This window comes from Tetrapisispora phaffii, chromosome 4 (genome assembly GCF_000236905.1).
Source record: "Tetrapisispora phaffii CBS 4417 chromosome 4, complete genome".
Classification (NCBI taxonomy): Eukaryota; Fungi; Ascomycota; class Saccharomycetes; order Saccharomycetales; family Saccharomycetaceae; genus Tetrapisispora; species Tetrapisispora phaffii.
Genome location: NC_016523.1, coordinates 1,006,741 through 1,034,337, shown reverse-complemented (window position 1 = coordinate 1,034,337; position 27,597 = coordinate 1,006,741). Strand labels below are relative to the sequence as shown.

The 27,597-nt window shown below is 32.9% G+C and overlaps 9 protein-coding genes across 9 annotated transcripts; 4 read left to right on the top strand and 5 right to left on the bottom strand.

Moving 5' to 3' along the window:
* Positions 1 to 74: 74 nt before the first annotated feature.
* Positions 75 to 1,238, bottom strand: TPHA0D04710 (uncharacterized protein; the record flags this gene model as incomplete). Its single annotated transcript, XM_003685490.1, has 1 exon — positions 75 to 1,238. One exon carries the CDS (start codon positions 1,236 to 1,238, stop codon positions 75 to 77), a length of 1,164 nt encoding a protein of 387 aa, XP_003685538.1.
* A 1,589-nt stretch (positions 1,239 to 2,827) lies between these two features.
* TPHA0D04700 (pleiotropic drug resistance family ABC transporter) lies at positions 2,828 to 7,360 on the bottom strand (the record flags this gene model as incomplete). Its single annotated transcript, XM_003685489.1, has 1 exon — positions 2,828 to 7,360. The coding sequence occupies one exon, from the start codon at positions 7,358 to 7,360 to the stop codon at positions 2,828 to 2,830; it is 4,533 nt and encodes a 1,510-aa protein (XP_003685537.1).
* A 1,894-nt stretch (positions 7,361 to 9,254) lies between these two features.
* TPHA0D04690 (uncharacterized protein) lies at positions 9,255 to 10,364 on the top strand (the record flags this gene model as incomplete). The annotated part of the gene is made up of 1 exon (XM_003685488.1): positions 9,255 to 10,364. One exon carries the CDS (start codon positions 9,255 to 9,257, stop codon positions 10,362 to 10,364), a length of 1,110 nt encoding a protein of 369 aa, XP_003685536.1.
* A 392-nt stretch (positions 10,365 to 10,756) lies between these two features.
* Positions 10,757 to 13,042, bottom strand: BAS1 (Bas1p; the record flags this gene model as incomplete). The annotated part of the gene is made up of 1 exon (XM_003685487.1): positions 10,757 to 13,042. One exon carries the CDS (start codon positions 13,040 to 13,042, stop codon positions 10,757 to 10,759), a length of 2,286 nt encoding a protein of 761 aa, XP_003685535.1.
* A 757-nt stretch (positions 13,043 to 13,799) lies between these two features.
* On the top strand, positions 13,800 to 16,937 carry UBP7 (ubiquitin-specific protease UBP7; the record flags this gene model as incomplete). The annotated part of the gene is made up of 1 exon (XM_003685486.1): positions 13,800 to 16,937. The coding sequence occupies one exon, from the start codon at positions 13,800 to 13,802 to the stop codon at positions 16,935 to 16,937; it is 3,138 nt and encodes a 1,045-aa protein (XP_003685534.1).
* A 477-nt stretch (positions 16,938 to 17,414) lies between these two features.
* On the top strand, positions 17,415 to 18,680 carry RRD1 (peptidylprolyl isomerase RRD1; the record flags this gene model as incomplete). The annotated part of the gene is made up of 1 exon (XM_003685485.1): positions 17,415 to 18,680. One exon carries the CDS (start codon positions 17,415 to 17,417, stop codon positions 18,678 to 18,680), a length of 1,266 nt encoding a protein of 421 aa, XP_003685533.1.
* Positions 18,681 to 18,893: 213 nt separating this feature from the next.
* On the bottom strand, positions 18,894 to 21,782 carry TPHA0D04640 (uncharacterized protein; the record flags this gene model as incomplete). The annotated part of the gene is made up of 1 exon (XM_003685484.1): positions 18,894 to 21,782. One exon carries the CDS (start codon positions 21,780 to 21,782, stop codon positions 18,894 to 18,896), a length of 2,889 nt encoding a protein of 962 aa, XP_003685532.1.
* An 846-nt stretch (positions 21,783 to 22,628) lies between these two features.
* On the top strand, positions 22,629 to 23,849 carry TPHA0D04620 (uncharacterized protein; the record flags this gene model as incomplete). The annotated part of the gene is made up of 1 exon (XM_003685483.1): positions 22,629 to 23,849. One exon carries the CDS (start codon positions 22,629 to 22,631, stop codon positions 23,847 to 23,849), a length of 1,221 nt encoding a protein of 406 aa, XP_003685531.1.
* Positions 23,850 to 23,953: 104 nt separating this feature from the next.
* Positions 23,954 to 27,505, bottom strand: TPHA0D04610 (uncharacterized protein; the record flags this gene model as incomplete). Its single annotated transcript, XM_003685482.1, has 1 exon — positions 23,954 to 27,505. The coding sequence occupies one exon, from the start codon at positions 27,503 to 27,505 to the stop codon at positions 23,954 to 23,956; it is 3,552 nt and encodes a 1,183-aa protein (XP_003685530.1).
* Between the last annotated feature and the right edge of the window lie 92 nt (positions 27,506 to 27,597).

The window sequence follows — 27,597 nt, the reverse complement described above, 5'->3', positions numbered from 1 at the left end:
ACTGAGAGTATAACAAAAAAATATTTCTAGTTTGTAGCAAATAAGTTTTAATTTAAATCTTTTTAGCTAAACAATTATACATTCTCGGGGTTTGTTCTAACACTGCTGGAATTTGAATTATGACCTTGTTCGAACTCAGAATATACTATTTCTAAATCTCTTGTGTTCGAGGCGTCTTTATTGTTTTTCTCATCCGTGTTCCTGTTTAACGGCAGGAACCATAAAAGAGAGATATGCCAATACAATAATATCAAAATTAAAAAACATATCCCACAAAATATCACCAATAATATAAATGCAATAATTATCCCTGTAGAGGCACTGTCATTGTAGATATCTTTAAATAACCCGGAAATAAATATTGATGTAAATACAATCAGTGTTACAAAAATACCACGGAATGAAGTAAGCCGTGTCTGATATAACCGATTTAATTGTTTATCGACTTCAGTAATGTACTTCGACAGTTCATCCGCTTCTAATTTTGCTTCTTCAATCGAATGAGATATACTACAGCAGCAATTAACAATAGCTGCATTTTTTGCAAATGCCCTCTTTTGTTCATTTACAAACTTCAAAATTGGCTTATTTGCAATTTTCTGAGAATCGAGACATGTTTCGAAATTAGATTTTAAAAACGATAGTTTTTTAAAATGATTTAGATTTAATCTATAACTTGTATCGCTTTGTACTTCTATTTTTTTAACTTTTTTCTTTACTTTCTGGAAGAATTTGTCGAATGATATGATATTATCGTTAACTAGCGATTGTAAAATGGTATAAGGAAACTGATCCTTCAAAATATGCAACCTCATAAAATTGGGGAAAATAATGGGTAATACGTAACTATTATTTTCACAAAATATAATTGTGAGGTTTTGCAATTGCGTTAGCTGAATTTCAGTACCTGATTTTGCTGGCTCCTCCTTTGATGTTTTAGACAGTATGGTGTCATGAAATAAAAAGTATGTCTGCTCGAAATTTTTTGAGTGTGTGTCTCTAACATTTTCTCCTTCAAGTAAGGAAAGTTCTATCTTTTTTACTTTGTGGTACTTGTGCAAAAATAGAACTGCATAATCCTTGTTAATTACAATATTTTGAATTCTATCATCAATGTGTCTTTTATTATAAATCTTTTCTTCGATTGTTCTCAAGTAATCTTCAGGTACCTCATCAGTTGAAGGACTACCTGTTGTTTGGATGGTATATAAGCTTGCGATTTCTTGTTGTTCTGGCATTAGTTGTTGTTCGGTTTGTTTTCCTATTCTTTATTAATTTGTAAGGAAATTAAAGTATTGAGTAAATATAAATTAAAGTATTAAGTAAATAAAAATCCATAGAATCCTCAGTGTTTAAATACCAAATATTTATACTAATCTCAGTGTAGGGATTTGCGTTTGCGCATGCAATGTCTGTCATGCCAAACTGCAATAGTACCAGAGATCTTTGTGTCAGCACCAATCATATCTGTCACTTGCGGGTAACTCCTTCGAGGATTTACCGTCTCCCGCTTTTTCGTCTATTCCTTGTATAGATTATGTGTTGGATATTGTATTTCACTTGATTATTAATTGTTGAGTCAGTAATTATTATTATTCTCCGTGGGGATCTGTTGGACATAAAATTGTTGGATATAAAAACTGTTGGAAATACTTATAGCTTACCTAACTTTGCTTAGTGTTTGACCAAATAGGATAGTACATAGCTGATTAGGAAAGAGTAAATACCACATATGTGACGGTTTGTCATTCATCTGACTGAAATAGGCTAACAATACAATCGACTGTGTAATTAGTATATTTTATACAGTATGTATTTTATATAGATCCCACGGAGAATTATAATAAGTCGCTGACTCAACAATTAATAATCAAGTGAAATCTAACAGCCAACACAATAAATCAGGAACCAGTATCACACTCAGTCCGGTGGATCCATGCATTGCCATTAGAAGTATAATACCTTCTAAGGGATAGTTGCCCGTCCTGATCGGCATTATCAGAGTCATATGTACACATTTTGTAATGGTCTGCTGCCAAACTCCTTCAAGATCATTCCTCAACACTTCGAGATCTCAGGGTCCAATTCTGCACCTGCGTAAAAGCCATTCCACTGCTTCTGGTGTGCACAATATGTTGAGATAGTAATTGTAATATTGGGAAGACATACTACTAGTAGTGTTGTTGTAATAGTACTTTGGACAATTAGTGGAGTTCTAATTGCTTCTCTTTTCTAGATATATAATTAATTACATTTAGACTAAACATAGATATATAAAATATGAAATCATGTCCTATTTATATGGTTTCATCAATTCCATGTCTGTGAGTACAATACCTGTCTTCAACTAGCTAACCATGAAGAACCATATTTATCTCGGACTATATCCGCTTACGACTCATGCTTCATGTTGAAATCTGAATTTGACTATTACTCATATGTTAACAGATCTTAATTCCTGGCATAATAAACAGTTATTGTATTTACAGTTGCATGTTTAACTTGCAAATACGATTTTTTCTTTTTTGATCTTGTCTACCTCCTGTAATGTGTGCGGTATTTTTAAAGGTGTGCGCTCGCCGGACATTTTGGACTGTATCTTTTAAGTTCTACTCAATATAAGGTTGTATGAAGCACATACACATCAAGACTTAAGAGTAAGGAAGCCAGAAAAAATTAGTTACTTATTAATAAAAAAATCGACTTAACATATTCTTTATATAGAAATGATTTAAAAAAAAATTGTTTCTCAAAAATTGAGATGAAGTATAGATGTGGAAATAAAATGAAAATGTGATATCTTTAATGCATTCGAAAAGGAAGTATACTATTTACTTTTCATTTTCTTGGAGCCTTTTGGAACTCTAGACAACCAATAAAAGAAAATCCCACCAATGTAATTGATGGCAATGAAACAAATAAAAATACCGAAATTTCTCCATCTTCTATGATAGCTAGAACCAACACTGGCTAAAAATGTATTAGTGTCCGAAATTTGACAGAAGCTACAAGTTTCAGTATTGTTTGGATCAGTCAAGTAGCCAGTACCAGCAGCGCTGATGTATGGGTCCATATATTCCCCGCAAGTTAAACCACTTGGAGGAGTAAATTTACGTAATTCGTAATCAGCACAATGAACTTCGACATTAGCAACACCAGTAGAAAGTAATGCATCAACAAAATAAGTGAACGGGGATACCCTATACATGAAAATCCAGAAACGTGGCATTTTTGCTGATGTAACTAAGACACCATTGAAAGACAAACACATAGTAAACATTAAGGAAGCTAAGTGAGCAGCTGTTTCTGCAACTTGATTGAAAGCAATAACCAAAGTACCCAAGGAAACGATATAAACGAAGAAAGCACATGAGAATAACCAAAATAAGGCACCTCTTTCATGTAGTTGATCAGCAGCAGAAGCATTATTGTAGAAACCAATGGCATAATAATAAATTAAGAAATAGAGAGTACCAGCCAAAATACTCCATGGAATTTCAACAGAAATTTGAGCTGCGATAAATGCTTTCCAAGAAAAAGTTCTCGAAGGACGTTCCCTAGCTTCATATAAATCTCTTTGGGTGACGAATGAAGGAAGATATTGTTGTAAAATAGGATTAGTGATAACTGTGAACATGAAAATTGCTAACATTTGATTTTGTAGACCTTGTAGAGTTCTATCAGCCTTAAAGAAAGTAAAACCAATAAACAAAGCGTTAAAAATAGTAACTAAAAACTTCGACCAAATATAAGATGGTGTTCTCCAGTACTGTTGAAACAATCTAATACAAACAGCAACATATTGGATCCATAAGCTTGAGGCAAATTCCAGAAGTTCATGAGCTGATGTTTCAGTAGCTTGTTTGGGTAATTCACTTTCCATCCAATCTAATTCCTCTTGAACAGCTCTATATTCATCAGAATTTCTCCATACCTCATTATAATCTTGACTAGCATGTGAACCGGGAGCAGCACCGACAACCTCTAACATCCATTCTGCTGGATTAGCATCTGGAGGACATTTATGGGCACCATTTCTTTCAAAGTAATCAATCATTGTAGTACAGTTGTCACCTAATTCACCAAAATAAACAGTCTTACCACCTTTTTGTAAGAATAGCAAACGATCAAACTCTTGCATTAAAATAGCAGAAGGTTGATGAATAGTACATAGAATAGCCTGACCAAACTTGGCTAACTTTTTCATCAACTGACAAATAGACCAAGCAGTTTGCGAATCTAAACCAGAAGTAGGCTCATCTAAAAACACTAATAATTTTGGCTTTGCCGCTAATTCAACACCGATTGTCAATCTTTTACGCTGTTCGACATTCAAACCTTCACCAGCAACACCGACAACGGCATCAGCATATTTTTCCATCTCTAAAATTTTGATAACCTCCTCGACGTAGGCGTGTTTTTCTGAAACCGACACGTCAGCTGGTTGACGTAGTTCTGCTGAAAATCTCAACGACTCCCTAACAGTAGCAGTTGTTAAATGTAAATCTTGTTGCTGACAATAACCAATAGATCTTGGAAATGAAGTATCACGTGGCAAACCATCAACAAATATATCACCTGTAATAACACCCATTGTCACTCTTTCTGCCAAACAATCTAGTAAAGTTGTTTTACCAGCACCAGAAGAACCCATCAAAGCAGTCAATGTGCCCGGTTTAACCCAACCATCAACGTTATTTAGAATACGTCTTGTCTCAGACTTAATTTGAACATCATAACATAGATTTCTCCAATGAAAAACAGCAGAAGACTTACTAATATTGAAATGCTCCCTTTCGGAAGAATCATCAAAGGAACCGGAAGATTCTTCTAACAATTTTTTATCAGAGATGGACTCAGAAGTGGCCTTTTCAACGTCACTAACATTAGAAGAACTATCGTTTAATGTTTTAGCTTTCTTCATTTTTTTGACAACTGAACGAGGGAAAACTAAAATTTCACCCTTTTGTTTAGCACCTTCATTATATTCACAGATAACCAAGTAAACTACAAAGAAAAACACAACATAAGCCATACCAACACCAAAACCACGCCATTTATGTTTGTGCTCGTAAGCATAACTTGACTTAATGTAATCGTCACCCAAAACATAATCCTGGCCTGCAATAGCACCATTAACAGAACAAATTCTTGTTGTTCCTGTTTGTGAATCATAAGAACCTCCAGCAGGGATGTATGCGGTACATGGGAAATGGCGACCATGGAACTCATTAATCATTAATGATTCAAATAAGTATGCTAATGGATTAATATACCATACCCAAATAGACCAACCTAAGATTTTTGTTCTTGGGATAGCAAAACCAGTATACATTGACAAAGCTAACAGTAACATAGATGCGGGAACCATAGCCTCTTGCAATGTCTTTGTTAAGGAACCGACACATCTGAATAAATGTGACATAGCGAAAACGGCAACAATACTAATCAAATAGTAGAAGAAAAAAACACCACCATTTCTTCTAAAATTACATAAGAAGTAGAAAATGATGTTAAAACAAACAGATGTGATTAACTTTGGGGGTATTTCTGATATAATAGAAGCGAATGCATCAGCACTTGGATGGTATAATGAGTACGATTTGTGTTTTTCCGTGATCGGTCTAGCTTCATATAAGGTAAAAATTTCAATAAGGGAAGAGAAAGCATTAAATAAAACGGCAAAGAACATGGCAGCACCACGATAGTAGAAAGTATCAGTAGTTGGATGAAGCATAACTTTGTAAAACATAGAACCTAGAATTAAAGCCATGGCAGAGTTACCAAAAACTTGAAAACCAGTAATTTCAAAACTGTTTTTCATTCTCCAAATATTTCTAGTTAAAATGTATTTAATCTGTAGACCATATGAAACGGTATATGGAGAAGATGGTCTTGCCCTTCTTGACTGTGTAGCAACATGTGCATCATGCATAATTTGTTTTGATTCGTCATTGTTCTGTGCGTTATATTCATCGATTTCTCTAATTAAATCTCTATATTCTTGAGAATTTCTCCAATATTCAGACATATCGCGTGGAGTTTGTGGAATTTTAATACCTTTTGCTAAGTATTCTTCGTTTAATATTCTTTCAACTGGGGAGGTAACTGAAGTTAAGAAATCGGCTGTTGTTTGTCTTGGGGGACAGATATAACCCATCTTTATGAAAAATTCTTTTGCCTTTGAAGATGAACCATAAAATAATTGATAACCCTCGTCTAAGACACAAACTTTATCAAATAAATCATATGCGTCTTGAGAACATTGATAGATGGCGACTGTTGCTGCTGTATTTTGTAAAACTGCTTGTGTTTTTAAAGCTCTGATGAATTCTAAAGCAGTGGCAGAATCCAAACCTCTAGTTGCATTATCCCAACATTGGAATTTAGAACCACAAATGGTAACTTCGGCAATGGAGACTCTCTTTCTTTCACCACCAGAAACACCTCTAACTAAATCGTTACCCACTTTAGTATTCCTTGTATGCAATAAACCATATGTAGCCATTGTAACGTCGGTCACATGATCAGCGAATTGTTCTCTAGTGACACCTTTAAATCTATTCTGTGGAGTCTTTAATTTCGCCACGGTGACTAAAGTTTGAAAAACTGTTAAATGTGGCAAATGGATATCAGCTTCAGCATTGTAAACGACATCACCTCTATAATGTTTTTTAATTTCCTTTGGGGTCAAGCCATCATAAGAGATTTCCGATTCGTCTGTAAGTTGAAAACCATGTGTATTTGAAGTGATGGATTTTAATAGAGTGGTACAACCTGAACCTGGTCTACCTAAAACGACTAATAACTCACCAGGTTTGATTAAACCATCTACACTTTTCAAAATTTGTACTTTTTTATTTGCACCTGAACTTAATAAGTAATAACCTAAAGTAGCCAATTTCAATGGTAAATTTAATACAGTTGATTGATATGACACATCTGATGAATTGCCTTCAGCAGTTAGATTTTTCCATGAACAACCTAATTTATATGGTTTATAATAATCTGGATCGGCATTTGCTAAATTTGAAATATTTTTAACCCAATCATAACTGGAGAAATTGTCACTGTTAGGATCTAGTTTTTCATTGTAATTTGGATCATTTATATCGGTGAAAACTGGATTTACACCTTCTTTTAGTAAAGAATCACTAAAAATCGACCTTGAAACGGTCGATTGGACATCGTTATTATTATTTCCGTTAACGTCTTGGGTATCCAGATTAGTTGATGTTCTTGTTAACTGCTGAGCCAATTGTCTAATTCTTTTATCCGCTTTTTCATCAAATCCATTATAAGATATGTGATCTGATGCAGAAGATACATTCGAAGATGAATCTTTATCAAGCTCCGACATGTTTTTAATTTACTTTTGTTTGGATGATTTCTATACAAGACCTAAATAAATTAATGATAGACAACGGATAACAATATAAAAGAGGAATACATAATTTTTTCTTGAAAATGGCATCAATTTTATATGAGAAAAAACATCAAATTAAGTTTTCATTTTTTTAGTTGTTTGTTTGTTTTTGTTGGTTTGTAGCATGTGTTACTTTCTCTTTTGAAGTGTGCATGATAAGATTAACGTAATCATATGAGCCAAGATGCTCAACTTGAAGGATATATATTGCTGTTAGTTGCTGCTACTGTCAATAGAAAAATACTCATCATTATAGTTTTATCAGCCATTGACTAATCTCTCGATATATTCAATGTTTACAATTAAAAGAGGTGGTGGGGGCACACGATAGAGAAGAGCACGTAGCGATTGATGAAAAATCGAGCGCAAGAAACAATTTTTCTTTTTTCTTTTTCTTCCTTTTTTTACGCTTTCGTATACGGTGTTCCTGCGCGTATTGCATGTGTATGGTGTGGTTATCTGTTGTTTCCTTTTATTTCTGTGTATATGTGCGTGTTTGACGATCGTGGATGTTTGCACGCACGAACGTCCGGGCCGTGAGGGAGGAGAGAGACAGATGGAGGGATGTGTCTACGGGGGACACTGCCAAAAGAAAGAGGTGGAAACAAGAGCGCAGGAACGTCGTAGAGAGTAGCAGAAACGAAAAGGGGAGAGGTGTGCGCAGAAACACTGGAACCGTGGATGGAGTGGGGTCACAAAAACAAAAAAAAAGGGTGAAAACAGAGAAAAAGGCGGAGGAGCGCTCTGGAGCATGTGAAAAAGTTTCTTTTCCGGCCAGGCTGCGTACGGGCTGTAGCGCCGAATTGGTGATCTTTATCACATTCTCGAGAATATCGCACTCCGCGGAAGGAGGATCGACGGGAGGAGGGTCGGGGGAGCTGGGGCTGGGAAAGTGAGCGAACAAGCATGAATCCGCTGCTTACGGACGCTGATGGTATACAAATTTTTTTTTTTCAATTTGCTTTCCACGGAACAGAGAGGGGCTGTCGATCTGATCGTGCTTTTTTGTTTCCCACAGAGATGCGTGGGAGAGCTGCAGGCTGCCAAGGTTGTTGCCCACTGCCACCACCGCCATCATAACATTAAATGCATTTGGATGCTATTTTGGACTTTCTCCACGGAACGACGACGGTTAAATGAGGGAGCAGTTGACAGCTGCCCCAGTAGACAGTTCCGTTCAGTTCACAGTCAGCATGTGAATAAACCTATCCTTTTATCTCCGCGGATCCGTGGAATTGCAGTCTGAAGAGGTTAATTGTGGTATGGCTGGCCCACTTCTTAACTCGTCTAATTACACGATTACACAAATGCGGTTTTCGGTTTCACGTATTTACGCATTTGCAGTTTGAGTTGTTGTTGTTACCGCCTCGTCATCGTCATGCACGGGTAAATGCTTGTTCGGCTTTAAAGTCGGGTAATCATAGGCATCGCGTGACAAGTATGAAAAGATCATAATTATTTTTGGCCGGGTCTACTTCCCGTGTTCGAACCGTGCCAGCGGCAACCGGTTGTGGCTTTGACGCGTCTGAGTTCTGAGTGCTTTATTTGGATCTTTCTTTACCGGAGTACGCGTTGGTCTGCTCGTACGGCATGACGAGTCTGTAATGGCATCTCAACTAAGATTCTCGCCCATAACAGAAAACATATAGACCCAAAAACAAATCAATAAAGCAATATGTCAAAGCTTGGAATTTCACCACTTGCTTGCTCGTATATATATATGCAGACCCTGTATGCCTATACACTATACCCCATTCAAAACATAAACTATAGATATATATATACACACGTATCCAATTGATTATTCCTTGGGGTACTGCACAGAACAATGCTAGACAATGGATCAGCGGTAGCAGTAGGATGCGCAGTAGGTATACCTGTCGGTGTGGGTTGTGCAATTGGCTTGTTCTTTTGGCTGCGTTTCCAGAAAAGACTTAAAAGAGAAGAAAGCGAGGACCTTGATCTACAGAAAGCGATTTACGATGATGAAGGGTTCATCAGTTTCAACAATTTATCATCAATGCAATACAAAAATGATGACAAGTTTAACTCTAACGATGAAATAACACAAAGTTACAACAATTCCACAACTAGTCTAAACACAGATACAAAAGAGAAAAGGAAGAGTAAACATTTCGTTCCAGCCTATAGAAGAAAAATAAATAGTATTAGTAGAAGATCAAGATTGGATGATCCATCTATACTATACGAAAACAATGGTTCAAAAACTTCTATAGTACAACAGCCGAGTCTTTATGAACAAATGATTCCGGTTATTCAGGACGATAACTTATTTTTCAATAATAACGATAATAACAATAATGATAATAGTAATAATAATAATGCTAACAATAATACAAATATAAATACCGATCAAACAAGAAGTCTGGACTTAAACTCAAATCATCATAGAGCGAATGGGATTTTGGCTAATGAGAAAGTCAATACACCTTACGCTTCTAATCTGCTGAATTTTTTCAAGACAGATTCTAGCATATCCGTCATCGAATCAATAGACGGATCAAATACTAATAATGATACAAAACATTCTACGCAGTTAGAATTAGTAAATAAACTACAAAATGGGGGAAGTGACTTAGCTACGTTCTACCCAAGAAGATTATCGTCGCCAAGTACAACAAACAATGGTGCGTTTGGAACTAGTTATATTCAAACAAATAATTCCCAGAATTCTATACATACAAGATCTTCATCAATGAACTCATTCATTAAACCAGCACCCATCGACAATATTTTTTCAACGCCAACAAAATCTGTCAAATCGGTTACCAACCAGGATAATTATCAATTAAAAAATAACTACGATATAGAGAATGCAAATGAAATTGAAGAAGAAGATCAATATGAAAATGACTATACTAACTATTCAAAAAACAGGAGTGACTTCATTGATTCACTAAGACCTAAGAATACTTAAGATATTAAAGTATGTACCAGGTGTGCATGAATATTTCCACACGCCTATATTCAAATCAAGACAATATTATATATAATATATATAATTTTATAGACTTTTAGAAATTAATTTGCATTTTCATTTGCATTTTAAGTTTTTCTTCATTCCAATGGTATTAAAATCATAATACATAAACAAAACTCAAATTAAACTAAAAATGTTCTTCCCTTATTTGAATATTTTAAACTACTATGCATGTTAATTAATACAACTAATAAATATTATATAAAAAGAGTCCCATATAAATAATCATCTACCTATTTATCAATACTCTTACTTAATAATACCATTATTACAATGAATTCATGAAATTTCGGAATTCAATATTTTGATCACATCTGCTACTTTTAAAATCATTTCGTGTAATTAGAATGGAAAATATCAGGTGAATCATATGATTTTTGCTGATTATCTATGATATCAAAGAACATGCCATAATCTTCAGCTTCATCCATATCTTCAACTCTCTCGGAATCGTCAAGACTAGGATTGCCGGCTAAAGTTCTTAAATTTTCCCAAAAATCTAAACCTTCTTCTTCATTTTGATATGACTCAGTCTTCGATAATTGTTTGAATGACCCTGGCGTATTCCTAGATGACTGTTTAACAATGGATGACATGGAATTAGAACTCTCTGCGGATGAGTATAAACTACCATCCGTCATTCTTCGCCTTCTGCTTTCCCCTCTTTTAGCTAAACCTTCCTTAGTTATTTTATTTGGATAGTTAGGAAAGTTAGATTCCGAACTAGTTGGGGTTTTATTTAAAGTTGGATTCTGAGGTGAATCACTAGATGCTAATTTTGGTTTTATTGTAGGAGGCAAATAGTTAAAATGGTTAATTCTATTTGCTCCGAGTTCTCTTATATCACTCGATTGCACACTTCGAGAGCCCTTGGAGCTCACTGAGTCATCTTTACTAACATAACTGGATGACCTGTGAATGCTGCCACCGATGCTATTCTTATTAATGTTATATTCGAGGATATTATTGTCTTGATTTTCTTCATTAGATGTACCTAATCCTAGTGAATCAAAATCTGGACTATTTGACAAAAAATCTTTACCAAAAACGTCAAATTCTCTATCTATTGTGTGGACATTATCAATTGGAAATGATTTATCGTTAAAAATACCACTGTTTTGTCCCGATTCTTGTGAGTTAGATGTGTAATGATTGTGAATATGCTGATGAATTGAAATTTGTAAAGAATATTTTCTTGCTTGTTCAATGAGTTCTCTGATAAGATCAGAATTATTAATATAACCATTTGATATAGATAGTCCTTTACCATCTTTTAATGTAAATTTCCATTCCATCGAACTAGAATTTGGAACATGTTTAGGTATATTTTTGGAGGATTCATGGTTAGTGGAGTTCAGTGAAGAAATAGGAGTAACGTCCTGATATGGCGTTCCACCACGTTCCGCAGATTCAGGTGATTTAATATCAGTTATAGACTGTAAACTTTCAAATGTTGATGCAATATGATTTAATAATAGAGATTCTTTCTGGTGCGACATAGGTGATGTTATATTATTTCCTTGGTTATGTTGTGTAGAGAGAGACATACTATCTGTAGGCTTATCCGAAATTTCATCTTTTTCATTTAAAATATTTGTGTCATTTGGTGATGTAATGTTCAAATTTGGGGAAGTTTGTTCTTCATAACTCTCAACTAAGAGATCTTCACTTTCTGATTCATCATACTTGTCAATTATTTCATTTTCATCGTCATTTTCAGCATTTCCGTGTTCATTACCATCGTTATCACTTGCATATTTGTGATTTAAAGATTTATTATCAGCCTGGGTTTTTGTGCCATTGGTTATTTTTTTATTATCCTTGGCATTGTGTTTATTTTTATTTAATGAAATATTGGAATCTGATTTGGAAATATCAATATTTTTATTTTCTTTCACAGCTTTCATGATTTGTTGGGGTGCATTGCTTCTAACTACCATCGTAATAATTTTTCTCCATCTATTTCTACAAGTCAAACTAGGTCTGCAATCCATTTCAGATGAGATTTTTCTCCATTTAGTGCCATATATTCCGACTTTCTGAATTAATTTTAGATCCTCTTCAAGTGCCCAATCCCTGAGACGTCTTGCATTATCAGGTCTAAGAACCTCCAAATATCTCTTAGCGCATTGATCTTCCGTTCGCCCTGGTATTTCAGCTGCAATATTTAACCAATGTCTACCATGCTTATTGAATGCTTTTAACAATTTATTATCCTCGCTTGGTACCCACTTACCTTTTCTTAACGTTGGGTCTAATGAACCTGTCCAATGCTTCCTTAGATCTTTTCCTTTTCTTATTTGTGAATCGAAATGTGTTGCAATATCATCCCACGGTATATTTTTAATTATATTCATCTTCTTTTCATTTTGCGCTGCAAAATCATCGTCCTTAAATTTAATAGATTTTAGGACGTCTAATCCATCTGAATAGCCTAGTTTCTTTAAGCTTTCATCTATGTAAAACAAAAGTTTTTCATCCTCTTCTTTTTTCCAAATATTTCTGGCTTTTTTCCTATAAGTTTGATATCCTAACGATTCTGTAACATCTAAATGATCTACCGGTTTTTTTTTTTTCAATTTTTTATTAATTAAAGATTTTTTATTCATTGCCATGACTTTCGTTCCAAAAAATATCAATGTATCCTATCTTCTTCTTTTGAGGGTTCTTTTCTTGTTTTGAGTTCAATGGTTTCGAATATTATTAAAAATAAAAGTAGGTAGTATCTCTTTATATATACAATTCACGATAATAGACAGTACCAGAAAGAAACAGACCAAATTTTTACTATTATATCGTGCTTGGCAGTTCCAAAACGTAAGCTGTTTTTTTGATGTTATTGACTTAAAAATCTGATCCTAGGCTTCCAACAGATCTTCAAAGTAGTAAACCCGGCTCTATTTGAAGGTATACCATATATATCTATCCTTGTGTCTAGCACTGATTACTGAACTATTACTCAAATTAATTTTAATAATATCTGATCATTTAAAACAAATATTAAAATATGCATAAATCGACTAATTAATGAATAAGCTCATCGCAATCTATATATTATCTTTTATCGAACAATTTTTCAAAGATCATAAAAAATGTCCTCGTGGTACATGATATAGCAAAGGGGAGCATTTTCTATGATGGCCGAAAGCAATAATTCTATATAAAAGAACTATATATAGAATGAGGTACAGTGAATAATTGAGATAGTTTATGCAATCAAACAAGAACCTATACCTTTTGGCGACACTAGAGATCAGTATTTTTGTAACAGTGTTGATGGTTTTTTTTAGAACCAATAAATAGACACATATCATTTCATATAGTGAATAAGTGCTTGTCTGTGAGTAAGAACGGGCTGATTAATATTGTAGAATGAAAGTTGAATCTACTTTTACTCCAGAGTACTCGAATGAATTACTTAAGAGAGTATCCGATACCTACAACAATGAAATTAAAGGTCATTTTCCTCAATTACGGTTGACGAAACTCATTGAGATGTTAGAGCATACAGCATATTTATTAGAATCATATTTGGATTTATTGCATGAGCAGAAATACGATGAATGTCTTTCTGCATATATCGTTGGTTGTTTCTACTTATATTTAATTATTCCAAATTCAACACAATTCCAAATTAGGAATAAATCATTTAGAATTTACAATGAATTAAAAATATTATATCAAAACCAAGCGAATATGACAAATGTCTTAGCAATTGTGAAAAATGAAGTCGACTCTATTTTAGACGAATCAATTTTAGAATTAGAAGGTATAGAAAAAGTTATTAAACGTGATAGAGCGTATTCAAGTCCTGCACCAAAGGTAAACAATATCTCTAAATTTTCAAAATTATCGATTAATGATAATCATCATAATGGTGAAACTATTTCTACTGATAATAAACTGCAATCACATTTTCCACAAACTCCAAATTATTCAAATAGCAATAATAGCACAGGAAGCTTCAACAATGTTAAAAGTAATAGTAATTCATCTGAGGAAGCTGAAGACACAGCACCAATTTGGCATATTCCTTCATTAGAACCCAATGATCAGCTAAAATTAGCTTTAGAACAACCGGTAGAGTTTTCTGATGAGGAAATTGATGCATCAAGTATTTCTGAACCTTTGGGACGTCGTTATTCGCCATTATCACCATACCAAAAAAAAAGAAATTCCAGTATATCTTCTGCTTTTTTGGTCCCATTTCCTCACAATGAGAACGATAAAGTTCACGATAATTCAATGTTAATTGAAGACTTACCTGTTGATAGATCAGTAACACATCGTAAGGATTCTTATCATTCAGTTTATATGAATAATCAAGATGAGGAATCCGATTCAGGCGCGCATTACGGATTATCCAACAGCTATATTCAGAGTATGGATAGATTACAAAAACAGAATGTTATAACATGTTCGGAATTATATTCTATTTTATCCAGTCCTACCGAAAGACAGAAACTATTGTTGGTTGATTTAAGAATACCCAAGGCATCTAGAACAAACCATATCATTGCTCCTCATATCATAAAAATCGATCCCAATTTGTTATGGAATGAAGAAACTCAGACACCAATATATTCTTTTGAAGAGCTTGTTAAAAGAATCAATAATCCATTAATTTCAGAGGTAAACAAATTTGATTATATTGTTTATTATTCAGATATAAGAACTTTTATGGTGACGGATTATGATTTTTGCTTTACATTTTTCTATTTATTATTGTCAACAAAGTCCTTAAATTTAAAACAGGTACCGACAAATTTACTTGGAGGTTTTGAAAAATGGAAAAAAGTGCTGAAGACATACAATAAAGAATATGGCATAGATATAACACCTTTTATTAAAAAACTTCATGCTACAGAATTAAATAAAAATACTGTACCAACTGGTGAAATGAAGACACTAGAGGCAACGTCTTGGAAGCAGCCTGAAGTTCCTCTAAGAATAAGGAAGAGACCTCCTCCACCTCCACCATCGAGCATACCTGAAATTCCTTCAACCTATCAAAACAATGAATTGACAACGCTAATAGAAGATAAGCGGCTAGAAAATATAGACGTGCAGGGAAAACACAGACGTATCGAATACATATCACCTCCAATACCACCTAGAACACCTAGTCCCAACCATCAACCCTCTTATAACCAAAAGAAGCATCAATATAAAGCTTTAAAATCTTATGCTACACCGGTACCAACAATTGAGCAAAATCCAAACACCTACGTTTCATTATCTATCACAGGTTTGCGTAATTTGGGTAATACATGTTACATAAGCAGTATGTTACAATGCCTATTTGCAACTACTACTTTACGTGATTTATTTATTACAACGAAGTACGAATCATACATTAATCATAAAGTTACTGATAAAATAAATCTATCCAGATCATTTAGTATCTTATTTAGAAAGATGTATTTGAATGGTGGCTGTTCAGTGGTACCAGCAAGTTTTCTTAAAACTTGTAATCAACTCAGGCCTGATTTAAAGATACCCGATGATCAACAAGATACACAAGAATTTTTAATGTTAGTTTTAGATAGACTACACGACGAGCTTTCAAAAGAAGATACTGTATTGAATGATTATTCTAATTTACTATTATATGATGCAGAACGTATGCACGTGAAAGTTGATCAGTACAAAAAATGGTTTGAAAATTCAAATTTATCTGGCGGTGTATCACCTATAGATGATATTTTTCAAGGTCAGATCGAGAATAGTATAAACTGTCAAAGGTGTGGATATAGCTCATTTAATTATTCATCTTTTTACGTACTATCATTAGCAATTCCTAAAATTTCTGTGATGTCGTTTTCAAGGACTAATAGAGTCAAGTTAGAAGATTGTATTAACATGTTTACGAGAGATGAAGTTTTATCTGGAGAAAATGCTTGGGATTGCTCCCGTTGCGGTTCGCAGAGTGATAACTTTGTAAAGACATCGCATAATGACCACCATAAAGAGCATACATCTGAAACTACGGATGATTCAAAACAAAATAGAAAATCTAGGTTATTTTTATTACCAAAGAAATATAACCCTACAAGTAGATCACTTTCGCCATTTGGTAGACATTCCTCACATAAATCTTCCGAGAAATGGAAATCAAAAAAGATGGAAACTATTAAATCATTAAATTTTATAAAAATGCCCAAAATTTTAGTCATCCATTTATCGAGATTCTTTTATGATATGAGCAAGAAAAATGAAACTGTTGTTGCATATCCTTTGATTCTTAATATTGTACTGAAAAACGAAGAAGTTTGTAAATACAGATTGTATGCTATTGTTAATCATATGGGGAATCAAGTTGCAAGTGGTCATTATACGACCTTAGTCAATAAAAACCGTAATCACGATTTGGGTAAAAATGAACAACAATGGTACTACTTTGATGATGAAGTTGTAAAACATGAGTTAAACCATGGTAACATTGATGAAGGTGTTAATAAAGTTTCCAGCAGCCATGTATATGTACTGTTTTATGAAAAAATTGATTAAGAAAATGCATAAGTAGTCTTTTAAGTTCTTAAATTCATCTGCATATAGACTATCTCACTAATATAGTGTTTTATTTATGATAAAAATAACATGGAATAAACTGAATTAAAAATAACAATACATTATCAAGAGTTTAAGTTCCATTGAATGTGTAGTTTATATAGATGCTCATTTTATAATAACATCCTTATAGATATGTATTTAATTATTGTACTAAAATAAAATGTTCCCTTATTTTAATGTCAGCGTTGTAGTACTTTTAGGTAATCTGAAAAATGAACTGAAATATATAAAACAATTAGCAGTGGTATTTATGAAGTTTTCTGATACACAAAAGGAAGTATTATCTATTTATATAGCCAAGTTAGGGAAACACGATCAAAACCTGTGAATTCCAATATAATATTATTACATATTTATAAATATTATTTTTTTCAAAGGATCTATAAGTACAAAAATATCAAGTAATCGTTTCATATGGAAGATTTATCCACAATTAATATAAAAGAGCAGTCTTTCTCACTTCCCTTAAAGAGGATTTACGATTCGCAGAGTACCTTTACGTTTCAATCATCAATTGCTATTTACAGATTGAAGTATTATTTACACAAATATATCAATATGGTTCATAACGTTGAAATACCTGACTTAACCTATGTTTCTGAAATTACCATTGTTAACGAAATGTCAAGCCTACTCACGGAGCTGAGCAATGATATTGACACAATCCCACCATTCGAAGGTCCAAGAAGATACGGTAACTTAGCATGCAGAAATTGGCATTCCCTAATTGATTCGAAAGTGCCGTTACTATTAGAGAAAGTACTAGGATGTTCAAATCATGCAACGGAAAAAGGGGAATTTGAGAAATTAAAAGGATGTATAATTGAACTAAATTATTATCTTTGCAACAGTTTAGGGTCAGCAACTAGATTAGATTACGGTACAGGCCATGAATTATCATTTCTTGCTGTGATAGCAGCAATGGATATGCTGGGGCTATGGACAGAAAACTTTAAAGGAGTAGATTTGCTTCATATGTTCCATTGTTACTATGAGTTAGTTAAAAAATTGATTGTAACATATACATTAGAACCGGCAGGGTCACACGGAGTTTGGGGATTAGATGATCATTTTCATTTATCATATATACTCGGTAGTTCTCAATTATCTGAAAACCCAAACCCTCCATTCTCACCAAGTGATATTATTAATAAAAAGATTGTTACCGAGTATATGCATAAGAATTTTTATTGTTATACAATTGATTTCATATATAAAGTTAAAAGTGGCCCTTTTTCAGAACATTCACCAATATTATATGATATTTCCACCACTGTAAATAGCTGGCTTAAAGTTAACTCAGGGTTAGTGAAAATGTATATGGTTGAAGTATTAAATAAATTTCCAGTTGTTCAGCATTTTTGGTTTGGTGAAGGATTTTACCCATGGAAGAATGTCAAAACACATAAATTACTTGATGTGTATATGAACGATACAAATCAAGAAAATAATGTATTCAATTCATCAGATAGTAGTAGTATCCCAAATAATGCTATGAATAAAGATAGATCTGTCAACCAAAATCCCAGTCAGCTTAATAGAATTCCACAAAATAGATATACCGCAATTCCTGTTAACAATAGAGATTTAAGAAGGCCACCGATGGGCCCTCCAAGCTCCCACGGAGTGGAGAATATCTTACAGTTTAAACCTATTGATAGATTCAGAAGGAGACGATGAGTAAACACAAAAATCAAAAATCTATATAAATAAAAGAAAAGAAAAAGTAAACTTGTTGATAAACTTAATAGGTTATTACACAAACTTGCTTGCAACCAGCCTCTTATGTATTATAAATACGCACTTCATAAAAAAAAAGATTCCAAAGGGCATTGATGATGTGAAGTATATTTTTCATTACTATAAAGCTATTGTGACCAAGTTATACATGTATTAGAGCAGCCAATCCTGTAGCGATGCAACTGAAAATAAAACTTTTGTACTGACAACATTATATCCTTTCTTCTTAAAGGTCGCGAGTGATAGTTTATCATCTGACACAACAACGACATTGTCCATCCGTAATTCTATCATATTCAATTGCTGTCCAGGACCATTTTCTTTGGTTAGCAAATCGTTTTTAAATTTCCCATTAAAATTCAAGATCTGGGATCCATCTATATTTTTTAAAGCTTTAGAAATTGGTGATTCAAATTCTTTTAAAATGTTAATCTGATTCATGGCATATAAATAATTAATAACAATCATGACTCTAGATGCAGAACTTCTTACACTTTCATGTTCTGAATAATTCTTAAGTTCATTCAAATCGTTCAGGATAGATACAGATAAGATAACTTTAACTTTTTCTTCAGCAATGAATCTTTTCAATTTATTTGAGTGTTTCAACCAAGCTAAAGTGTCAACCATAAAATAATTATTTTCAAGTTTTGGTAAGTATTTCTTACTTTTATCTTCAGAGTAATCATTATGTGCAGATAGTAGCCTCCTACTATACCTCTGGAAAAAATTACCATCTTCCTCAGAATTGAAATCATTACTATATATATAATCATAGTTAGATATTAATGAATAGCCCCAAGTAATATCCCCATTTTTATCGAAATCCTGAAAGTCAGGTATATATGAAAATTTGAAAATCCTATTTCTTCCATGTAGAGTATCATCAATAATGACAGCATTATTGTTATTAAGTTCAAATCCCCAATCAAAAAGATAATCATTAGTTAACGAATCACTATTTTTGATGCAACTACTATTAGTAAGTGACTGACCACGTATACTGACATCTATCAATTCTGGATAATCATTTATGACATTTTTAATTAATAATATTATTAAAAGAGCTCGAGTCCACATTTTTGTATATACTTGGTCATCATCATCGTAAATAAGACTGTCTTCTGAAGCATTATAACTTTTAAATTTCATTAAACTTTCATTGGTAGTGATGCTTGCTTGTTTAATCTTAGATGCAAGGCTATCAAACCAGATGAAACCTTCACACATAGAAATCTCTTGGAAATTACTTTCGTACATCATGTAATATAGTAAATCATATAATGAGCATGATTTTATATTTTTAATTAAAGCTCTCAAAGTTTTTGAATTTATTGAATGTTTATTGACCATATCAATTGATTCATTTAAGTAAGTCACAATATCATCCCAAGGCAGAAGATTTTGTAGTAGATCCTTCCAAAGCAGTAAGACATGTCGGTCAGTGACATTGGCGACCTCGGAAGCGACAGAAATATAGAATAACAACCATGGAAGAATGAAAGGCTGTGAAATTGCAACATTTAACATTAGAAATTTTTTGAATAAGAGCTTGTTACTATGTAGTAAAGTATCGTCCATTTGTTCTATTAATATCTTCCAATTACTCAATGATACAGATTTTATTTCAAAGTCATCGCTAGATTTGTATACGCAAAAAAACGGATTCAATTTTTTATTCATTATAATTGTCTCAACAATACTAATCAATGAAAACAAGGGTGCATTGTTAAAGTAAAACATGCTATAATTTATTTCTTTCTGCCTGTATTTGCAGTTCACTGGCTTTCTTAGAGAACTGTAATTAAGGTGATATTCATTTGCGAACTCATTCCAAAAATAATGTAGTGAACTTCTCTCCATACCTGATAGTTGAGAAGAACTAGTAGATCCAAAAAATAAGCTTAGAAGAGTGAAATACTTCATTAATATAGTGGTTCCACCCATAGACTGTTTCAAATTTACTTGTTTATTTAATAATTTAGAAATAATTTTATCAATGGCTAATTGGGCCATTGATTTTTGATAAACATTGGTATTTTCAATACACAGACATTTTGACAGAGTGACAATCCGAGCTAGACTTGAATGTTGCACTTTGGATAAATTGAAGTAATAATTGCACATATGATTCTTTATATCTGATTCTTTACCATTATTTGGAGAGTAGTTTACTGCGACCACTGGAGCAATTATATTATACCTGTGTAGCGAGTTAAGCCGATAGACTTCTTGATCTTTTACACTCAATAGCATTAATAATCTATTAAGATCTCCAATATGTAGTTCCCAATCATAGTGAAATTTTAGAGGTATTTCTTCCAACATATGAGTTATATCTATAATAAAACTTTGAATAAATTCTATGATATTATCATTATTAATGACTGAAACGTTAATACCATTTATTTTCATATGATTTTTATAATTTTCAATTATTTCTAATAGTGGCTTTAAACAATGATTTATTAATCTTTCGTTAAGTCTTCCCTTCGTAACATACTCTTTACCTCTAATTAGATCCTCCTGAGTATTATTTATGTTCAAGGCAATTGCAATAAACTCAGTATATCGTGAGACTATTTTTGTGTGTAATTTAAATAACCTCATTAGATAACTGTTTATGACATCTTCATTCCCATCCAAGAACAACAGGGCCTGCGAACTGCTTATTGTTTCAATAGATGTTTCTGCTCTCTCAATTGACATAAACAGTGGTAACAAGCCTGCCAATGGATCCAGTTTTTCATCAGCATTGAGCATATGATCGATTTCGATTGACTTCTCAATATCAGCCACAGGTTTGGAGTGTTGACTGCTATTCACGGGTTTAATAGGCGCAATTGGTGACACAGTCTCCGACTCAGGCGTCACTGGCTCAGTCTCTGAACATTTTTTTGAATCCAAATCTCCCTTAGACTGAGATCCATATTCTTTCACTGATGGAGAGACTTTTCTAAACTTTAATGAAAACCAAGGTTCATCAATTGATTGTAAGATTCTCTTATTATCTTTATTCATATTTCCTGTATACGCTGACATCTTCGACAAGCAAAAGTAAACAGAATGCCAACACGATACGCACTCACAATCGCCAATAGTAACCCTGCTAATAAAAAGAACGACAGAGAATCTCCTTATTTATAAAAGCATACCTTTATATATATGCATAGACATCAAATAAAAGTTATAACCAAAGACTCTTCGACCAAGGTCATCGGGCACAACAGAAAACAATCCCACATCACATTCACAGTTACGAACGAGAGTCTCATACTCGGATTAGATTCACCCACCCACAGCGTAAGTTATATGACCTCAAAACTAGCTAGCCCTGCCCTTGATCAAACAGGTAAACACACAGTTCTACAAGCAAAAAACATCTCGAGAAACTGTTCCAAGTCTTTTCAGGTCGATATAGGTTACCAAGCGCCTGCCGTTTTCCCAGTAACATGCACAGAATCATCACTTAATGCAGTTGCTTACCAAATCAACAATATTTCAATGTCTCGAAACTCGAAAGATCCAATTTCAATCTCAACATTCTCTGTGTCTGCGTCAGTGTCTGTGTCAGTGGCTCTCGAGAAAACATTCCTCATTCGTTCTGCCCCGCAAAAATAGAAATTCATAATGTCGGATGCCTCTGTTCCGTACGCGAACGGGCTAGGGTTGCCAGTGGGCCAGGGTTTGGGATTTGGGAGTTCCGGGGACGGGTAGGGCTTGGCAGGGTTCACCGTCGAGAAATGGAATTGGGAAGAAGCAGGGACCATCGGAGTTATTAACCAGTTATAAATATGTTAGTATCTGCCTGCTTGGACTATATACTCAGCTGTGGGGAGCTGACAGGAACGTTGTTAACACTGTGTGTTGGCTGCTTATTCTTCAGCAATGACAACGGAGATTGATTCGCTCGAGAGGCTCAAGCTGGTTCAAATTGGCGATATGGTGTATGATGTGGTGGCTGAGAAAAAAGGTTCAAAATATTCCAGTTTCAAATTAGAGTCTTATAAATGTACAGAGGAATCTGCTGCCTTGGAGGTGCATAGTTTGCTGGCAAGCTCAGAGTTGGTGGTCATCGATTCGATCTGTTCGGGTGTAGGAAGGACAGGACAAAATGATTTCTATAATAACGTGATGAAACCTGTTTTCAAAGAGGCAAACTTCAAACATAAATATATAAGAACCGAGGGCGAAGATTCAATCAAGGATCTTGCAACAAAGTTTGAGGCTTCCAAGGATTACACCATAATATTTCTGTCGGGTGATACAAGTGTTTCGGAGTTTATAAACAATCTAACAAAGGTGCAGAAAGAAAACTTCATTTCATGTAGTGAAAATAAGAGACAAATGAATATATTTACAATCCCATTAGGGACTGGTAATGCTTTAGCAAGTTCTATTCATTTAAGTTCACCGCATCAAGTTTTCCAAAAATTCTTGAACAATGAATTAATAATTAAAGACTTTCCATTGTATACAGTAACATTACCAAACAAAAAGACAATTATTTTCTTTATTATATTCTCAATGGGGTTCCATGCAAACCTATTGCATGCCTGTGACTCAGATGAATATCAAAAAATGGGTACTGAAAGGTTTGCTAAAGCCAGTGAAAATATCTTTAAAAACTATGACCTAAATATTGGACTTACAACAAAAAATGGCTCAGAAAGTATTAGTAGAAATTATGCATACTTTGCCATTATTAACACTCCAAATTTGGAATTGAATTATATGCCTTCGCCAGATTCAGATGTGTTCAAAAATGAATTACATTTACTGGGTTATGATGCAAGTTTATCAACGGAAAAGCTAGTTAATAAAATTATGGCGGGCTATAGTTATAAGGAACGGGAGAAAATTAATAATAAAGATAATCTAACATATTACTACCCAGTTAACTTATCAGGTACTGGGCTCCAAATAATATTGGAAACCGACTCAGATAAAAAGTTAGAAAAATATAAGTATGATATTTGCTGCGATGGATTATTGCTAAATCTAGATGATATTAATAATCAACATGGCGTGGCAGAATCAAATAAGAATAAAATAACGATTTCTAAATTTCCAAATGATTTGAATTTTCAATTGAATCTTTTTGCTTGAAAGTGATGATATAGTTGCCCTATTCACACCTTACGTTTTAATAAGTTATATATAACAGGTATTTACATTCAATTATTTATCAATTTACATTTAATATCCAATATTTAATCGTCTCTTTGTATCTTGGCAATTTTGTTATCACCTTCTTCAACCTCATCATCTTCTGCTGCAGATTCTGCCGAACGTTTTAAATCTTTACTTTCATTAGAAAAATCTGTATTGAATGTCAGAGTTGGTTGGACAGTTATAGATGAATTGGTATTATCAGGTGTTGAGTGTTTGAACGCTTTTTCTGGTGCGTTTCTAGAGAAGGGGGAACCAGATAAAAATACGTTAGACATATAAGCATTTTGACTCGCATTAGAGACAAATGGGTTTTGTCCAAAAGCAAAATTAGTTGATAGATTGGTAGTTGAAGGTATTTTCTCGTCCGACTTCATTGGGTTAGAATGATGCTTAGTTTGTTCATCCTTGAGTTCCTTTATTTGAGTTTCAAGAAACTCAATTTTTTTCGATAAAATTTTATTTTTTGTCTGCTCTGTACCAAGGGCATCTTGAAATTCTTTTTTACTTTCATCAGTTTCGTTTTTCAGTTTGGTTTCTAGTTCCATCGCATATTTTTTATCTATCTTTAAAAGTTCCTCTGATAGATCATCCTTTAACTTGTTATTATACTGATCACTTAATTTCTCAGATTCTTTCGACAACCTCTCCTCATATTCCTTCTCTAGCTCTTTCCTAGTTCTCGCCATAGCTTGGTTTTCAGCATCTTCGATTCTAATTTTTAGTATATGCTGATATTCCTTTTCCCATGCTTCTTTCATCGTAGAAATATTGTCATCAGATAACTCGATGGAATCGGTGTTTACGTCCTTTGCTGAATTTTTCTCTATCTCTTTCAGTTTTGCCTTCAAAATTATATCATTCTCGATTTCGATATCTTTTTTAACCATTTCTTTTAGCTTCAGCATTACATCATCAGGTAAACTCTCGAGATCAAGAGCAGAATTTTGATTTTCTTTCAACATCAGTTGATTTAAAGCCGATTCTAGTTCCTCTTCTTTAATTTTATATAGTTTGTTTTGTTTTTCGTACTCATTTCTTAACTCTTCTTGTGAGCGTTGGTTGTTATCAAGTTCATTATTTGATGTCATCAATTCATCCTTCATTTTAACAATTTCCTCTTGAAGACTTTTTTCTGAAGATTCTAATAGTAACAGCCTTTGTTCCAATTCATTTTTAGATTTTTCTAAGTCACAATAATCTTCTCTCAATTTATTCTCAGTACCTTTAAATTCATTCAACTTATCCTTTGCCTGTTTTTTTAACCTAGCAAATCTATCCAATGATTCTGTAAGTTCTTTAGATTTGGTCTCTATTTGTTTTTTCAATTCATCTATTTCATTTTTATTTTTTAGCATAGCTGCTGATTCGGCAGAGCTAGCTAAATTTGATATTTTAACCTCCATTGTTGTATTCATTTCGTCAATTTTGTCTTGATACCATTTGATTTGAGATTTATATTTTTCAATCAAAATTTTAATATCATTTTCTTGGAGTTTTATCTTAGCTTCTAAGGATTTATTTAAACTTTTGACAGTATTTAGTTCTTCTTTTAGCAGTTGCTTATTTGTATTCTCATTAATACCAATCGAGTTTTTGTTTTGATTGAAAGAATCGATAGTACCTCTAGTTGATTTAAACGTATTATATTCAGATAAAACTTTTTTCAGTTCATCTTTCACGTTATTGTTTTCAATTTCCAATTCTTGAAACTTACTTTCTCTATCTTTGAAACTTTTCTCTAGGTTTTTACACTTAGCCTTCAAATCAACCAGCTCTGAAATCTTAGCAGTCTCATTGCCGTCTTTTGATATTACACTAGATTTAGTATAGGTTGATATTTCAGACTTTAATTCTTTTAACTCTGTATAAGATTTAATTAATAGATCAAACTTTTCCTTAAGTATCTTATTTTCGTTGGAGGCATTACTAATTTCAATTGATAACTGATTGTTTTTTTCCAGCAAAGATTGATTAGTTTTTTGAAGTTCTAAATTCTTTAACGTTGGCTCTCGTTTAATTTCCATTGATTTGTTTAGTTCAGTAACCGTTGAATTTAACCCATGTATTTTATCTTCAAGTAATTTTTTCTCTGATATGATTTGATTTATTATATCTTTGTTCTTTACATTTTCTTCTTTTAGAACAATCATTCTTTGTTTGGCTTCATCGATGGATTTGAAATCCATTTCTAAATCACCAAACTTTTGTGAATTTTGCTTCTCAATAGACTCCATTTTATTGGTTAATTCCCTTACTAAACTTATCAACTTAATATTTTTAGCTGTCAAATCACTAACATTAGAAAATTTAAGTAGCCTCTCACTTATTATATTTTGTGTTTCAGTACTCCAAGTATTGGTTGGCTGTGCAACTAGATTTCTAATGAAATTCAATTCGTTTTCAGTTAATATTTTATTATTATCTTCATTAAGATATGACTGAGTGATTAATAAATAATTAATTTGATGCCCTAAATCAGATCTCTGTTGTAATAATGTTTTTACTGTAGATTCAAAATCATTTAATTTAATTTTAAGCGATTGATTTTCTAATTTTAAAGAGTCATGTTCATGAATGATTTTTTGCTCTTCAATTTTATTACCATTATTAGTTTCATTTTCAACTGAATTATTTTGTAAATACGGTAGTTTACTTTCTATGTCGAATAAAAAATCATTGAATTTTTTTTCTAATAAAGATTTCTCATATTTTTCTTTAATTAATTCTGTTTTAATATCGTCAATATTATTAATATCAAATTCAAAATCATTATTTGAATGAGTATCATTATATAAGTTGTTATTATTTGAATTCAAATTTTGTAAACTAATATTCATTTCTTCATTCTCTGATAATTTAATGATCTTAAGTAGTTCTTTATTCATTGTTGAGACAGTTTCAAGACGTTCTTGAAGCTTGTATACCACCTTTTTGATATTTAATTTTTCATTATATTCGATCGACGTTCTCCAAGAGTTGTAATTGTTATCGACCTCAACGTCATAACTTTCTTCGCTAGGTTCATTTTCAGCAATTGGTGTTGCTGGTTGTGTATTGAAGTATATTTTATTTTTCATTATATTCATCTGATCATAAGTCTCCAAAAACTTTGATTCTAAAGTCTCTAATTTTTCGAAATCTTTGACATATTTTTTATCATTTTCCAATGATTCATTAATTGAATGTTCATATACATTAATTATTTTTTGTTTATTATTTTTATTCTGCAAAATTTCTTTACTCAATCGATGTTTCAATTCATTCAAATTGGATTTATAATCTTCTATCTTCACATCACACTCTTGTTTTATTTGGAAGTATTCTTTATTTTTAGTATACAATTCATTTTTTAATTGTTCATTGATACTGTTTATGACTTCAAAACGTTTTTCTAGTTCAGAGAAATCCAGTTGTTTTTTATTGATTGAATTATTACTGTTGTTATTACTTAAATTTAACGAATTTGAAAGTACTAGAAATTCATTTTTCAATCCATTATTTAGTTCTTTTAAATCCTTTAATTTGTTATGCAAAGCATCCCATTCTTCCGAATTAACCACAATTGAAGAGGTTGTCTCTTGTTTATTCATTGTTAAAACGTATTGTGATACCACTAACTATACAAAAAGGAAAAGAGGGAGAAAAAAGTTTAACCGCCAAGGTTCAAATATAAGTGTGTGCA